The following is a 16,030-nucleotide window of genomic DNA, read 5'->3' on the forward strand; positions in this document are numbered from 1 at the left end:
CAATTTTCATCCGATTGACTTGAAAATAGAAGAGCATTTGCATAGTGCCTCACTGAATTGGGAGACCAACTATTTTTTTCAGGTCAAAGGTCAACTCAAGGTCAAACTTCCAAAATCATAATTTTTCATCCAATTGACTTGAAAATGTAACATCATTTGTACAGTGCCTCACTGAATTGGAAAACCAACTACTTTTGAGGCCAAAAGGTCAAAGGTCAACTCAAGGTCAAACTTTTAAAATCATAAATTTTCATCTAAAAATCGTCACTTTTCATCCTATTGACCTGAGCTTTGATCAAGATCGTCAATTTTGATCTTGATGAAATGGACAATTTGCTGGATCAATTGCAACCTTTTTTTCAGGGGGCTGGGTGGTGGTGGATTTTGCAAGTATCATGCTCTGCATGACGTCTTCTTGTTTGTTTGTTTGTTTGTTTGTGAACAAGATATCTGAAAAAGTGTGGACGGATTCGGACAAAATTTGGCAGAGAGGTAGCGTATGTGACAAGGATGAAACGATTAGATTTTGGTAAATATCTGCATATGGATTCGGATATGAGAAGTTATTTAATTTTTTAAGTGACTTCATCATTGAGTGATAGAGCTAAAACCAACATATAGCAGGATATCTCAAAAAGTTATGGACGGATTTGGACGAAACTTGGTGGATGGGTTGTGTTTGTGACAAGGAAGAAACGATTAAATATTGGTGAAGATCCGGATTCGGATTCGGTTAGTAGAAATTTTTAAGTGATTCTTGACCATTGGAAGATTGGGCCAAAAACGATATATAGCAGGATATCTCAAAAAGTTGTGGACGGATTTGGACGAAACCTGGTGGACAGGTTGGGTGTTTTACAAGGACAATTAGATTCGATTTTGGTGAAGATCTGAATATGGATTCGGATGGGAGAATTATTTAATTTTTTAAGTGATTCTTCACCATTGGGAGACAGGGCTGAAACCAACATATAGCAGGATATCTCAAAAAGTTGTGGACGGATGATTTTGATTAAATGTGATTCTGTATTGTGATTTTCTGGTCTACTCTGAGATACAAACATAAACTGTTCACCTGGCGGGGGTATGCTCTCTAATGAATGCCGTTCTAGTTCTTTCTCAATTTTCATACCTATCCCACTTCCAAAAAATTATTTGACATTTTTTCTTCTCTGCTTATAATTAATTTTATCACCCTCTATGTATGTTTCACTTTTGACTATTCTTTGTTTGTGGTTCACTTAATATTATTCTTTGCTTATGTTTTAATATCATTCAATATCCCTTCTTAACTCTCCCCTAAGCTATGATAGCGACGAGTGCTTGCCACCTCTGCCTGCACGTCTCTTCATAAACGATGGGGCGTGTGAGAAGGAGGCCCTATCTGGACCTTGGGATGGCCTTGCTGGCAGTTATGGCAACTCATCCCTACAGCAGGCCTCACCTGAACCTGAGACCCGGCAGCAATCCCGGTAAGAGGGGACATTGAGGTGACGGGCAATTGCTGTAGGTATGTCTCGGGTAATTGTTTGGCAATAGGGAGTGATAGGCTGACAGTATGGGGTGATTGGGCCATGAACAGCCACTATAGTGTAATGGATGGGAGGTAGGAGGTCAGGGCCTAAGAACAAAAGATTTCTGGGTGTAGTTGAAGTTATGCGAAGATAGAGTAACACAGGCAATGACCTGGAACTTGAATGGTGTGGCATAATCAGAGAGTATATGGTTCATCAGAAGTATAAAATTGCTGCAAAGTGACTGAGGTTATACGTTAGGTCAATGATAGTTTTGTGAGCTTGTTGTTGTTGTTTTATACCCCTTGGTTTGAAAAGTAGCATTTCTTTAACTTCAGAATATGTTACCTAATGTACATGCTCAATGTCAGAAAACATTATCCTAAAACTGATACTACTACTCAAATACCAAATTTTTGCCTCCGAGGCAATTCTAAGAGGACTTGCGGATAAAGAAAAAAATCCTCAGAAATCCCTCAGGGCACATTATTTCATCTTATTGCCTCTTCTTCTTCACGCTAATTTAAGGCAAATGGCTTGAGTGAATGAAAATGCGATAATGATGAGTGCGGATAATGATTTTAAAAATGCGGATAATGAAAAAAAATGCGGATAATGAAAAAAGAAAATGCGGATAATGAAAAAAAATGCGGATAATGAAAAAAAAATGCGGATAATGAAAAAAAAATGCGGATAATGAAAAAAAAATGCGGATAATGAAAAACGTCCTCAGAAATCCCTCAGGGCACATTCATTTCATCTTATTGCCTCTTCTTCTTCAGGCTATTTTAAGGCAAACGGCTTGAGTGAGTGAAAATGTGATAATGATAAATGCGGATAATGAAAAAACAATGCAGATAATGAAAGAAAAATGCGGATAATGAAAAACGTCCTCAGAAATCCCTCATGGCACATTCATTTCATGTTATTGCCTCTTCTTCTTCATGCTATTTTAAGGCAAACGGCTTGAGTGAATGAAAATGCGATTCATATGAAGTGTTTGCCAGAAGGAGTTTCAACCATCCTTGTGCTCAACGAAAATGACCGTTTTATTAACAGGTTCTCTGCAAACCCACAGAGTCTTTCGATTCCCCTCATTTTCCACAAGGGCCATTCTCCATATGAAGCATTCGCAAACAAACCTGTGATGATATCCGGGGAATAAGCAATAACCACACATAAGACCTCATCTCAGCTTCATTAGCTGCGTGTTTAATAGAGCCCCAAAAATGTTTCTATGACCTCATTTTTGCCACACATAGTGCTGTGCGTCCTCCACAGGCAGGGCATGTTTGTGCCCACACCTCGCCCTCCTTCGCCATGCCACACTTACGGGACCACGATGCCGGATTCACCCAGCGAATGTCAACCCTTTCGTGGGACAGAATTCGTGCCATGTTCCAGCGACGATTGTTTCAAAGGGTCTTTATCAGGTACATCATTGCACACGTGATGTAAGTCTTTAATTGGACGACCTTTTGAATATTATTTAACTCACTGATGTTTTTTTTGGAGGGGGGTGGGGGGGTTGTATAGAGAGTCGAGGCTCGTGTAAGAGCTAACACATTGAACATGAAAACATGCACAGACAAATAAAACATACAATGAAGGGAGCGGGAGACAAGAGGGGGAGAGAGAGGGAAGCACACAAGCACAACAACAGTAGAGAACAAGGACATCGGGATATCTGTGGAAGGGGGAGGGCTGGGGGAGGAGGGAGTGGTACACAGTATAAAGCAAATGAACACTACTAGGAATTTCAGGAAATAAGTTGGGGATTGAAAAGAAGATATTTGACAATTAACCCATAAAGTGCTGGATTTACTGGTTAGTAGGCCAGAAATGCTTTTTTGTCATCAGCTTTTTTGCACCAATTAAAACTTAGAAGCAACCCGGGTATTACACATTACCCGGGACGACCCGGGTATTACACGTTGTAAGAAAGGTCATGATTCGTTCTTTGGGTTGACGTCAGTTTAAACTCATTTGCATACATGTGTTGGCCACGGTCATGGCCCGACGAGATGTATGGGTTAAACCACTTGGCGAGCGCTCTACAAGAAACTTAGTATAAGAACACACAGCTGGTCTGGCCTAGTACAGCTGAACATTAAAATTTCATTTTACGAGGTAGCCCTGTAAACTATTATGCAAATGCCCTCACTCTTTATAAAACATTTGAGTTACAATTTACATAAATTTTCACCAGCATTTAGAAGCACACATCTCTGCGTTGATCAGCTACATTTCCGAGGCCTGTGCTGTGGCTTAATGCCAAGCCATGCAGGTTTGTGCACACGTCTCCATCAGAGTTTGTCGGTGTGTCTGCCTTCCAGGCCCTGCCATTGACTGGAGCTCGGCTTCAGACTTTGAGTCCGTGTGTGTCGACACTAATGGCTGGCACGGCAGCCCTGAAGCACGGCTCGCCAATGGTGAGCTTTTGACTATATGTACATATAAAATGCCTCTTAAAGGATGACCTTCTAAGTTTAATAATGAGTACAAACGTTCTGTGATGTACCGTAGTTGTTAATTAATTTACTTTTACTTTACAATCTTTATGATTTTGGTTTTATTTATTTTGGAATAAGATCCTACTACATGATAAAGGGAAGCAGGTTTGTAAACTATCAATCAGTGGTGGTGTGGATGGGGAGGGTGGAGTGGGGGGTGAACATACACAAGGTGAAAGGAGCAAAATTGCCTGGAGAGAATCAGAATGGGAAAGACTCAGCGTGTGAAGAAGAGATCATTGATGTACATTGGTGATGCATGTGGTAGAGTGAATGGTAGCGTGTTTGAAATACCGAAATGAGGAGCACAAGACAATTGACACATGGAGATGATTCCACAATTGGTAGGATAAGGGGATAAATTAATTCAGGTATGCAACCACCAGGGATAATTGGAAGGTGAGCAGATGAGGGTTTTAAAAGGATCATGGAGAAAATTCTGATGAAACTGTTATTTAATACCCTCACCTGAGGAGAGGGTATTGCATTTGAGTCCGTTTGTTTGTTACTTGGCAAAATATATATTTTTGACAACTATGTTGATCACTCCGGTTTGTGTATGCGTTTCTGTGTGTGTGTGTGTGTGTGTGTGTGTGTGTGTGTGTGTGTGTGTGTGTGTGTGTGTGTGTGTGTGTGTGTGTGTGTGTGTGTGCGTGTGCTTGTTTGTTTGTCTGTCCGCTCACTTATACTTGCCTACAGGTCACAATTTTAAACCGATCTTCACGAAACTTCACCAAATGGTAGAGTTCGTGGTCCGACAAAATCCTATATATATTTTGAGGTAAATAAGTCAGAAGGTCAACATAGGCCATTGGTCAACCACTTTTTCAAATCTCTAAATTCCTCAATTTTCATCCGATTGACTTGAAATTTGAAAAGGATTTTCGCATCAGCTAACTGAATTCAACCACCAACCATGTTTGAGATCAGCATCGGCCAAAAGGTCAACATAGGCCAAAGGTCAACAACCATTCAAATTTCTAAAATCCTCAATTTTCATTCGATTGACTTGAAATCTGAATAGGATTTGCATATCAGGTCACTGAATTCAACCATCAATTTATTTTGAGGTCAAAAGGATGCTCTACTTAGTGCCATTGAACTTTGTTCTCTTTTGCCAAGTGTCACTATATGAGTGATTTTTCATTTGCTTGTTTGTTTGTCCACATAGAATAAATATGATTTTCTCTGCAACCGTTGGTCCGATTGACACAAAATTTTCACCAAGTGATTGGCTAGAAATGTAGAATTTTTTTACTGCTAATTATGACGTCATGGATCACGTGGTATAGGTGCGATTTTGGAAAACACCTTTAACTTTGCCCCTCTATATCTCCAAAACGGCTCAATGGAAAGAATTGGTTCATGGCTCATTCTATAGAACTCTGCTATGCAACCAAAAAACATGTTTATTTAGGATATCAAAAGTGCAAAAATTACGAAGTTAGAATTCGACAAATAGACCCATTGAAGCCACAAATATGATATTTTTTTTACATGACCTGAGTGAAAAAAATTCAGAATGCCAAAAATTTCGACGTCATATGTCACATGGTTCGGCCGCCATATTGTTTTTCGTGAAAAACACTAAAATCCATTTTTCTCCACAACGGTTGAACATATCGAGCCCATGCTTTGCATGCAGAAGCGCATGCCGATGACGAACAAAAAGTTCCCGCATGATGACACCGTACATTGCATCATTTAGGAGTTATGACGTTTTTAAGCATAAACCTTAAATCCTATCTCCTCCCTAATTTTTAAAGATATTGAGTGGAAACTTTACAAAAACGTTCCCCATGTGGGGAAGTTAAAACGTTACTTGGGAAGTTTCAATAAGTCACATGGTTTGGCCGCAATAAATTATTGAACGAAAATCATAAAAAGCTTCTATCTCTTGAACCGCTGCATTGATAGACTTGAAAATTTAATGTAATGTATCTCTCATCAAGGGGAATAAGTGTTTAAAATTTCAACATGATTGGTTGTACGGTCTGAAACCTAGAAGTCGTTATTGTTGAAAGAAGAAGAAATGCAACACTTTTTTTTTCTCAGGCCATTTAACTGATTGTGGCACTGCTATTTTTCAGATTTATTTCCTGTAAAAATCGTTTTCTCTGCAATAGTAGGACCGATTGACAGGAAATTTTCACCATAGGAGCACCTCGGCCTGTAGAATACTGTAATGGTAATTTTGATGTCACAGGTCACGTGGTACGGGCGTCATCTTGGAAAAACCCAAAAATGTTGCACCTCTATATTTCCAAAAGTGCTGCACAGAAAAAATTGAGACATGTCTCATTTTAAAGAACTCTCCATGCAGAATAACATGTGGGAATGAGGATGTCATAGGTCCCTCCATTATGATGTCATAATTCGACAAGTAAAAACAACTTCATCCGATCAGCATGAAATTTCTTGACCAACATTTTGAGCATCTTTCGTGAAAATAAATTGATGCAGAAAAAAACATTATAATGATGTCGTAAGTCACGTGGTTCAGCCGCCATATTGTTTTAAGTGTAAAACCTGAAAAACGACTGAACAGATCGAGGCCAAACTTTGCAGGCAGAATCGCATACCCATGACAAACTGTCATGCATGACAAACAAAATGTCATGCTCATGACATCATAAGTCACATGGTTTAGGAGCTATGACGTTTTGAAGCATAAACCTTTAAAACCTAGCTCCTCCCTCATTTTTGATCATATCCAATGGAAACTTCACAACTATGTTCCCCATGTCGGCATGCTAAAATGCCCTTTTGGAATTTGCGATAGCTCACATGGAATGGCAGCGATAAGTAATAAAACGAAAATATTTTAAAAGTCATATCTCTTGAACCGCTTCATTGATCGACATGAAACTTTATAACAATGTAAAAGTCATGAAGTGGAACAAGTGTGCAAACTTTCAAGATGATTGGATGTACGGTCTGGTAGCTAGAAGTTGTTATTGTGTGAGGAAGAAGAAACTCTGCATGACCTTTCTGCTGCCATGTCACAGATTCTGGAAGTGCGATTTTTCATGTTTCTTTTCTTTAAAAATCTTTTTCCCTGCAATGGTTTGACCAATGGACAGGAAATTTTCACCAAAGGAGCGAGCACTTTGGCATCCTGTCTGTCGGCATTAGTTGGTGGACGTTAAGCTGGCCGTCCCGTCTGTCGGCATTAGTTGATGGACATTAAGCTGGTCGTCCCATCTGTCGGCATTAGTTTCATCAGGATAAAATTTCTTGAGCATCATCTAGGGATAAATTGATGGAGAAAAAAAATGATAATGCGAAAGCGGGAAGGCAGAGGAAACCGGTCATTACTGCCAGCAGTTCTAAAGTCGCAGTTCTAGTTTTATATGTTATTACCTCTGACATCGAAGGTGGATGGAGGTTATGTTTTCACCCCTGTCTGTCTGTCTTTCTGTTTGTTTGTGAACAAGATATCTCAAAAGGTTGTGGACAGATTCAGACGAATCTTGGTGGATAGGTTGGGTGTTTGACAAGGAAGAATCAATGGAATTTTGGTGAAGATCTGAATCCGGAGCCGGATACAAGATTTTTTACAATTTTCATGTGATTCTTCACCATTGAGTGACAGGTCCAGAAACGACATATATCATGATATTTCAAACGGTTGTGGACGAATTATGACAAAACTATGTGTATGATTTGGGTAAGTGACAAGAATAAGCCGCTTTGCTTTTGGTTCAGGTCCGGATTCAAATCCAACCTATCAGTGGAATACAAAACGTAAACTGTTCAGCCAGGAATACTGTAGGTATGCTCTCTATTGATCAGTGGCATTCTCGCTTTTAACGAGCAAATACCACCTGTCGCTTCTCTGACAGGAATACTAAGGGAGAGGGAGAGAGAGGGGGGAGGGAGGAGTGGGAGAGAGGTGGGGGTGAGAGGGGGAGGCGGAAAGGAGAGAGAGAGAGAGGAGGGCAGGGGGAGCAAGGAGCGGTGGGGGAGCAAGGATGGGGGAGTGGAGAGTGAGGAAGGGGAGGAGGAGAGGGAGAAGGGAGAGCAGATCAGATAGTAGCAGATTCGAATATAATGAAAACAGATCACACAGAAAGGTAAAAAATGTGATCTCATGAAAAAAAATTCACAACCTTTTCAGCAGGTGGACCGGATTAGAACGAGGCACAGAATGACACCATGGGACCGCACAAAGGAGAAAATGAATTATATTTGGCTGTGTTTTGCAAAGTGACTGTGTTTCACATACGGGTACTTTTACCTATGAATTTACACTGTACGTAGCACAGGTAACTTAACTGCATTCGTAATAGCTCATCATTCACCTTACCACACTGCACACTCGGCGCTGCCTTGTCATAAAAAGACGTGTGTGAACACCATGGGGGCTACATCACAGGTCTCTCTCAAAATACCACCCATCGCTAGCAAATACCACCCATTGTTTTGCTGATGGAAATACCAAGAGAGGGTAGTGGGGAGGCGGTGGGAGCGAGAAGGATGGGGAAACTAATAGGGGTGAGGTTGGGAGGGGAAGGGGGTGTTCTCAACTTGACCTTGGTAGTCGACTTGAGGGGAAGGGGGATGGGGGGTTCTCAATTTACATTTGGTCTCGAGACATAAGGGGAAGCAGGGGGGAAAGGGTTCTTGACTTGTATTTGGTTGTGGGACTTGAACCGGAAGAAGCAACCAGAAGAAGAGTATATCAAACAGAGGTTAATGAGAGACAGAAAGGAAATGGCTGGAAGGAGGGTTGTGACAAGGGGTCAGTGAAAGTATAAGATAGCCGAGGTGAGTAAGAGAAATCATGACGTAACTATGGGCAGCAATCCTGAAAGACAGGAGGGAGAGGCAACAGAAAACACACAGAGTCACTTCCATAAACAAGATAATGTAAGGGTTGAGGAATGGATGTGACCATTCAGCTTGGAATTGGGGAGAGTAACCGGTTGTGGCATTCTGGAAGAGTTTGTGAGTTGGTTGGCTGGGGAGGAGGGAGCGGCAAGGGAGTGGGTCAAAGTGAGATGATAGAAAAATGAGAGTTCACCTACCTGCCTCCAGTGGAAAAGAATCAGACTTTGGAACTTTGTCTCTTGCTGCGATATCTATCTATAATTCCAGTAATCTCTGTCTGTCTGTACGTTTGTTTGTCTGTGACCGCTGTTTCTCGACAACCACGGGTCCGATATACTTTTAACTTGCCAGGTATATTGCTGGGGACCCGAGGATGTGCCTTTTCAAGGTTTCATATTAATCGGACAATTACTTACCGAGCTATGTCCAAAAAACGATTCAACCAATCAGAGAGCAGCGAACGATCGCGTGTGCCGAACGTGGCGGGCACACTCTGCCTCGGATGGCACATTTGAGAGCGTATTCATTTATTTCACGTTTGCAAACTATGTTGGCGTTAAACTATGTTTTACAACTAATAAAAACGAATTTGCGATTCATTCGCTTTCCTGCGCGTTTGTGCACGCGATGGCGATTTCTTTACCAAACTCCGGAAGCCGTTCGCTTTGGACCAAACCATTGCATGTAAATAGAGGGGGGGGATTGTCACCACTCGCAAGCCGTTCGCTTTGGACCAAACCATTTCATGTAAATAGAGGGGGGGGATATAATTTTAGATATAGATATAGTACGGGCATGCCCTAGTTCCTACAATTAGGTAACTATGTCCTGCCTTAGTTCCTGTTCAGTGTCAAAGACTTGCACTATGATACACCTTAGCACGCTTGTAGTGGTCAAATGCAAGTATATCACCTCAAGGGGAATAAGGTGGAAAGCATTTGCACAAGCCCAGAGTGGCGAGCCATAATCCATGATACTTTGTCTGAAGGTATTCGGTAACTAACTATTCGGTGTCTGAAGGTATTGTCAACCCTCGACTCTGATTCTGCAACTGGACCCGACGGCATCAGCCCACGGGTCCTAAAATCCTGCTCTGCCGCTCTATCTCACCCTCTCTCTGTTCTCTTCACCCTCTCTTTTGCTCAAGGTCAACTGCCATCTGCTTGGAAATCAGCCAACATCACCGCTTTGCACAAAAAAGGTGCAAAAACAGATCCTAGCAACTACAGACCAATCAGCCTTCTCCCAATTATCAGCAAAGTCATGGAATCCATCATTGCTTCGGATATGAAATCTTTCCTCTTCTCCAATGGCTTGATCTCTGATCATCAATTTGGTTTCAGACCAGGTCACTCTACTCTGGACATGCTGCTTCTGCTGTCTCAACAATGGATGGAGGTCCTCAATGCCAAACAGTAAATTAGAGCTGTCTCCCTCGACATATCACGTGCCTTCGACACGGTCTGGCACCCCGCTCTGCTCACCAAACACTCCTCCTTTGGTATCCATGGAAATCTCCACGCATGGCTGGCGGACTTCCTCTCTAGTCGTCGTCAACGTGTGGCCCTGAATGGGTTTCTCTCATCTCCTCTTCCTGTTCAGGCTGGAGTTCCCCAAGGCAGTGTTCTGGGCCCCGTGCTTTTTCTGGTCTTCATCAATGATCTCTCTGACTCTCTTGAAAATCCTCTATCTCTTTGCTGATGACTCCACTCTCTGCCGCTCCATTCCTCTTCCCTCAGATCGGCAGTCTGCAGCCTCCTCACTCTCTGAAGACTTGGACAAAATCACAGACTGGTCAAACAAGTGGAACATGTCTTTCAATCCTGACAAATCTCACACTCTTACTATGTCTCTCCGAAAAGATCGACTGGACAACCCTCCCATCATTCTTTCTCAACAATCCTCTCCAAGAAGTTCTGTCGCTCAAGCTTTTGGGTCTCACTATCTGCCATGATCTTTCTTGGGAAAACCACATTTCCAAGCTGGCCTCCAAAGCCAGTCGCCGACTGGGCATCCTCCGTCGTGCGAAGTCCTTCCTCGGCACACCTGAGCTCTTCACCACATACAAGGCTTTCATCCGCAGCTCAATGGAATACTGTTCTCCCCTATGGGCCGGTGCTCCTGCCTCACACCTAGCTCGGCTTCACGCTGTTGAAACCAAAGCTTTCAGAATTATTGGAATCTCCCGCGATGAAGCTATCTCTGAGGGCCTTTCACTCACTCACCGCAGGCAGGTAGGCGGTCTTTCTGTCTTCTACCGACTCCTCTCCGGCCTTGCACCCCCAGCTCTCTCTGTGCTCTGTCCCCCAAATATTCCTACAGGTCGCACAAGATCTGCCAGCAACCCTCTGATGGTTAAACTGCCGAAATCTCGGCTCTCTGCTCACCTTCACTCTTTCATTCCTCTTTTCTCCCGCCTCTGGAACAAACTCCCTCACTCCCTTCAATCCCACTCCTCCCTCCAGGTCTTTAAAACAGCTGTTCACCACCATCTCTTATCTTCCCCCATCCAAAACCTTGATCTTTTCTACCCCCGCTAATTCACCCCAGATCCACCTTGTTTGAAATTCCAACTTCTTTCCTGGAAGTCCTGGCAGTGTCCATATGTTTTATACCTCTCCCACCGCCCCCTTCCCATGCCCCCCCCCAAAGCCCTCGCCCTCTCTCAGATCTCTCGATGTCTCCATGTCTCTCGGTCCCTGCTCTCAAATGTTGTGTTTGTGTCCTTCCCCCTCTCTCCCCATCTTGTCTGCCGCTCCCGATGTTATATGTTTTATGTGTCGGTTTGTCTTTCTGTGTGATTAATGTTCGCTCTTTCACGAGCCTCGATCTTGTATACAAAAAAACAAAACAAAAAAACTAGAACGGCACTCAGTAGAGAGCATACCTCCACCAGGCTGAACAGTTTAAGTTTTGTATCCCACCGATAGGCCGGATCTGGATCCGGACCTGGACCAAAGTGGAATTGATTTGTTCTTGTCACCTAGCCAACTCATACACCTCGTTTCAACATAACTCGTTTAGAACTTTTTGAAATATCATGCTCCTGTGTGTTGTTTTTGGCCCCATTTCTCAATGCGGAAGAATCACTTGAAAATTAAATAATTAAATATTATTATCATATCCGGATCCACATTTGGATCTTCACCAAAATCTAAATATTTCATCCCTGTCACACACCCAACCAAACCACCAAATTTCGTTCGCATCGGTCCACAACTTTTTGAGATATCCTGTTCACTGACAAATAGACAGACAGCAGACAGACATAGGTGAAAACAAAACTCCATCCACCTTCGGTGGCGGAGGTAATGAACTGTGAGTGGCTCAGAATTTACTTTGTTTGATAGAGGCATCCTGAGAGAATACTGAGGCATTGGCCGAATGGGAAGCCTCCTCCCTTCTCTCCGTCGAGACTGGTGTAACCCAAGGCAAATTGGACCCGGTCTTGTTCCTCACCTTCATAAACAACATTTCCTAGGCTCTGAAAACACTATTTTCATTTTTTAAAGATGTGACTGCAAGTATAGAACATTGTGTTATCCACTGTCAAGCAGACAGTATAGCTATGTATGTCACTCTCTGCTGATATGGAATTGATTTGATGCTTCTCTGACAAATAGAACATGTCTTTTCAATGGTGGCAAATCTCATAGTACCCTATTGCAGCAGAAGGATCATCAAATTAACCCACTTATCTATTTCCATGCATAGTCAGCCAAACATAGTCAGTCTCCTGAACGTCTAGGCCTCACCATCAGCCATGACCTCTCATTTACTGACCATATAGAAAAGGTGGCCTCCAAAGCCAGTGATAGTCTATCACTGGCTTTGGAGGCCACCTTTTCTATATGGTCAGTAAGACTGGGCATATGCCTGAAAGCCTGAAAAACCACTAAAATGGTTTTACCTGCTTGTTTCCAGTTATTTTTCAAAACAAAATCAGAACTATTTGCAGCCTTCAAGCCATTATTATGCCTCCGCTCCCGAAGGTGGCCGGAGGCATTATGTTTTTGGGTTGTCCGTCCGTCCGTACAGGCTAAACCTCGTTTTTCTCAGCAAACACATGTCTGATTGAGACGAAACTTTCAGGGTAGGAGCGACACCCATGTATAATGCTTTTATGATAATTGTGATGTCATACATGCATTTGATGGCAGCCATTTTGGATTAAATACAAATAATGAAAAAAATATTTCTCAGAAACCACTTACCCTATCGATGCGAAATTTTACAAATATAATGTCACACCATTGTTGCATATAGTTTGAAAATGATGATGTCGTAGGTCACATGGTTTGGCAGCCATCTTGGATAGAAAAATAAATCTTATCCGATCAACACGAAACTTCACAAACGTGATCCTCTACCCATACATATGCAGAGTGTGCATTTTTAAGGTCATATGTCACGTGGTGTGGCAGCCATATTATCTTGAAAGCCGATAATTTAAAAAATTCCTTTCTCGGAAACCGCTTCACCGATCGGTGTGAAACCTGTCATGTCTGGTGAAAATGTGATGCTTGAAAACAGCTGAATGGGTTTAAATCAAACTTGTTTATTTATAGGATAGTGAATGAGGACATCTACCCATTGTGGGACTGACTATGTGGAGGCATATTGGCGACAGTTGCATTGCTCTAGTTTTCATCTGAATTTTCCATATTTAATCCAGATTAGAATGTATCAGAACTAATCAACTACATTGACTTCGTCCATAGCTGTGCTGGGCCTGAGCATCACATCTACATCTGTCTCTCCTGGATTTTGTTGAACCTAAAGCTTTCAACATTGTTGGCTTCTCCTGTGATAAGGCCGACACACAAGGCCTGTTGCTCTCACATCATAGGTCCATCTTTCCTCCGGTTTTGCTGTCTTTTCTTTCTCACCCCTCATACATTCCACAACTACTCCAAGATATTTTAGTAACCCCTTGGTAAAAAATCCAAAATCCAGGCTTTATTACTGCCCACCCCCACTTTTTTATTCCACTTTTCGTCCATCTTTTGAACTCACTTCTGGAGACTATTCAATCACATTGTTCACTCCAGGGCTTCAAGCACACATTGCACCATCCCTACCCATGATATTTTATCACACCCAATCCCGACGTGATATTTCCTTTCTACATTAACACTATCGGTGCATTGCCATTTTGCATTATGTCACCTCACTCTTCCATTAACTTAGATCCTATATTTAAAAAAAAAAAAGCAAATGGCGCTGGCCTATCTGTGGGATGCACAATTGTATGGCACAATGTAGAGTCATCTGTGTGGAGGAAAAGAGGGTTTCTCCAGAGCATTAGAGAGGTCATTAATGTGTGCCTGGAATCACAATGCGTCCAAGATGCTGCTTTTGGACACTCCAGACCCAAATGGGGGAACGAGATGAGAGAATTCTGTTGAGCGCTCTTTCCTGACCCCAGGAGTAGAATAAATCAGCAAGCCAGTAAAAACATGGCCTTACGTTCATGGCTAAAATCTTGACATGTCGTTCCATGTGCAAGACTGTGTGAATGTCTGAGATATGTCCAGAGACACCGCTGTGACCTATTCCTTGATATTCAGTGCCTACATCCATTTTTGACAGGGAAGTGATAGCTTTTCCAAAGTCGAGTGACCAGGACAGAATCCAAACGAATCCTTGAGGTGATGTTGTTTTAAAATATGACAGATATCAGCAGCAGGGGTGATTTGATGCATTTATTTATATTTAGAAGTGGGGTAACTATATCGCCTGTAGTTGAGAAAATCTGATTTTGCACACTTTTGGTGAATTGACAGTAATGATGGCTGCTTTTGTCACATGGGAGATGACAAAAGACTAAAGAGAGCAGACAAATGATAAATGAGAGCAAGCAGAGCTGGATTTGAGAACATGTGTGCTCATTCTGTCTGCTCCATCGTCGAGGTTATAGTCAATGCCCACCAGAACTTTCTCGAAAAAAGTCAGTGACTTGCACCAATTGGTTTTGAGCGTATAATGTGGGGACAGAGAGCGATGGGTTGGGTGCACTCGTTTTAGAGGCAAATTTGAGAAAACTGACTCTTTTAATATTTCACAAAGATTTACCAACTAAATATTTTAATCATGTGCGGTATTCACATAAATACCCTTAAGTTTTCGGTTTATAAAAATATTATGCATCATAATGCAAAATTAATTTATTCTTCCTTCATTTGAAAGATTTTTTTATAGAGCATTGACAAAAAATGTAGCCTTGGAGTTGGGAGGGAGTGTGATATAGGTGGGGTGGTGGTGGTGTTAGTCTCTCTGGTGTGCACTGTTCTGAATGACACACAATAAGAGTTCAAGAAACCAAAGCTTGTTGGGGATTGTTTTGCAACTACTGCGTGATCAGTGATTCTTTGTGCAATATGCAGGTAAAGCACCTCTGATTGGACAGTTTACAGCTGCTTATTTAATCAGTTTGGATCTCGGGGTTTGTGAAATGACTGATGAGAAAATATTATTTCTTATTGAATTCCAGTTACAAAAGTTCAGCAGTAATAAATTAGAGTCATTCTCTGCAGCGGCATTATGGGATCTGACAGAGATCATTGGGCCTGAGGAACACACAACTTTACTTACACAGTACGAACATGCCTGAATCACAAAAGGATCAATAATATTTAGAATTAACTATGTAGGAAATATGAAAGAAATTACTTTTTTTTTTTCTTTACAGAATCGAGGCTCGTGTTAGAGCTAAGAGCTGCTAGTTGAGTGCCACTCAAGTATCTGCTAAATGGCTTAATTTCACATCATTATCAAGCCTTTTAGTATGTATGAATAAGTGGTACTCATATTGATAATAATAACAATAATAATAATAATAATAATAATAATTCATTCATATTGATAAAACAAAAATCGTCCTGAAAAAGGTGCTGTACAAGAAAAACGAGAAAAGGATAGTGATCTGAAAGTAACTTTTTATTTGATCTAACTAGTGAGGTACCCGTGATAAGCACGGGTGGGAGGCCAGAAGCAAACAGGCAATGCAGATACGGTGAATGCTAAAGCATGAAACCAATAAATTCCACATTCCTGTCGCACCTTCAGTCGCACGTCAGACATGGACAGCAAGTTCGTGAAGGACTTCCATGAAAAACGTACCCGTTGGCAAACAAACGGGTACGTTTGTTGTTTGTTCCATACCTAGTC

General features: G+C 41.8%; 1 protein-coding gene across 9 annotated transcripts in view; it reads left to right on the forward strand.

Annotated features, from left to right (window-relative positions):
- LOC137423404 (roundabout homolog 2) overlaps positions 1–16,030 on the forward strand; it is a 409,307-nt gene that overhangs the window by 367,977 nt on the left and 25,300 nt on the right. For all 9 annotated transcript variants that reach the window (XM_068110526.2, XM_068110534.2, XM_068110527.2 and 6 more), the window contains 3 exons: positions 1,305–1,472; positions 2,796–2,947; positions 3,851–3,946. In XM_068110526.2, coding sequence (XP_067966627.1) covers positions 1,305–1,472; positions 2,796–2,947; positions 3,851–3,946 — 416 coding nt within the window. The remainder of the gene's footprint in view (positions 1–1,304; positions 1,473–2,795; positions 2,948–3,850; positions 3,947–16,030) is intronic.

This window comes from Myxine glutinosa, chromosome 3, assembly GCF_964187855.1.
Source record: "Myxine glutinosa chromosome 3, kmMyxGlut1.1, whole genome shotgun sequence".
Lineage (NCBI taxonomy): Eukaryota > Metazoa > Chordata > Myxini > Myxiniformes > Myxinidae > Myxine > Myxine glutinosa.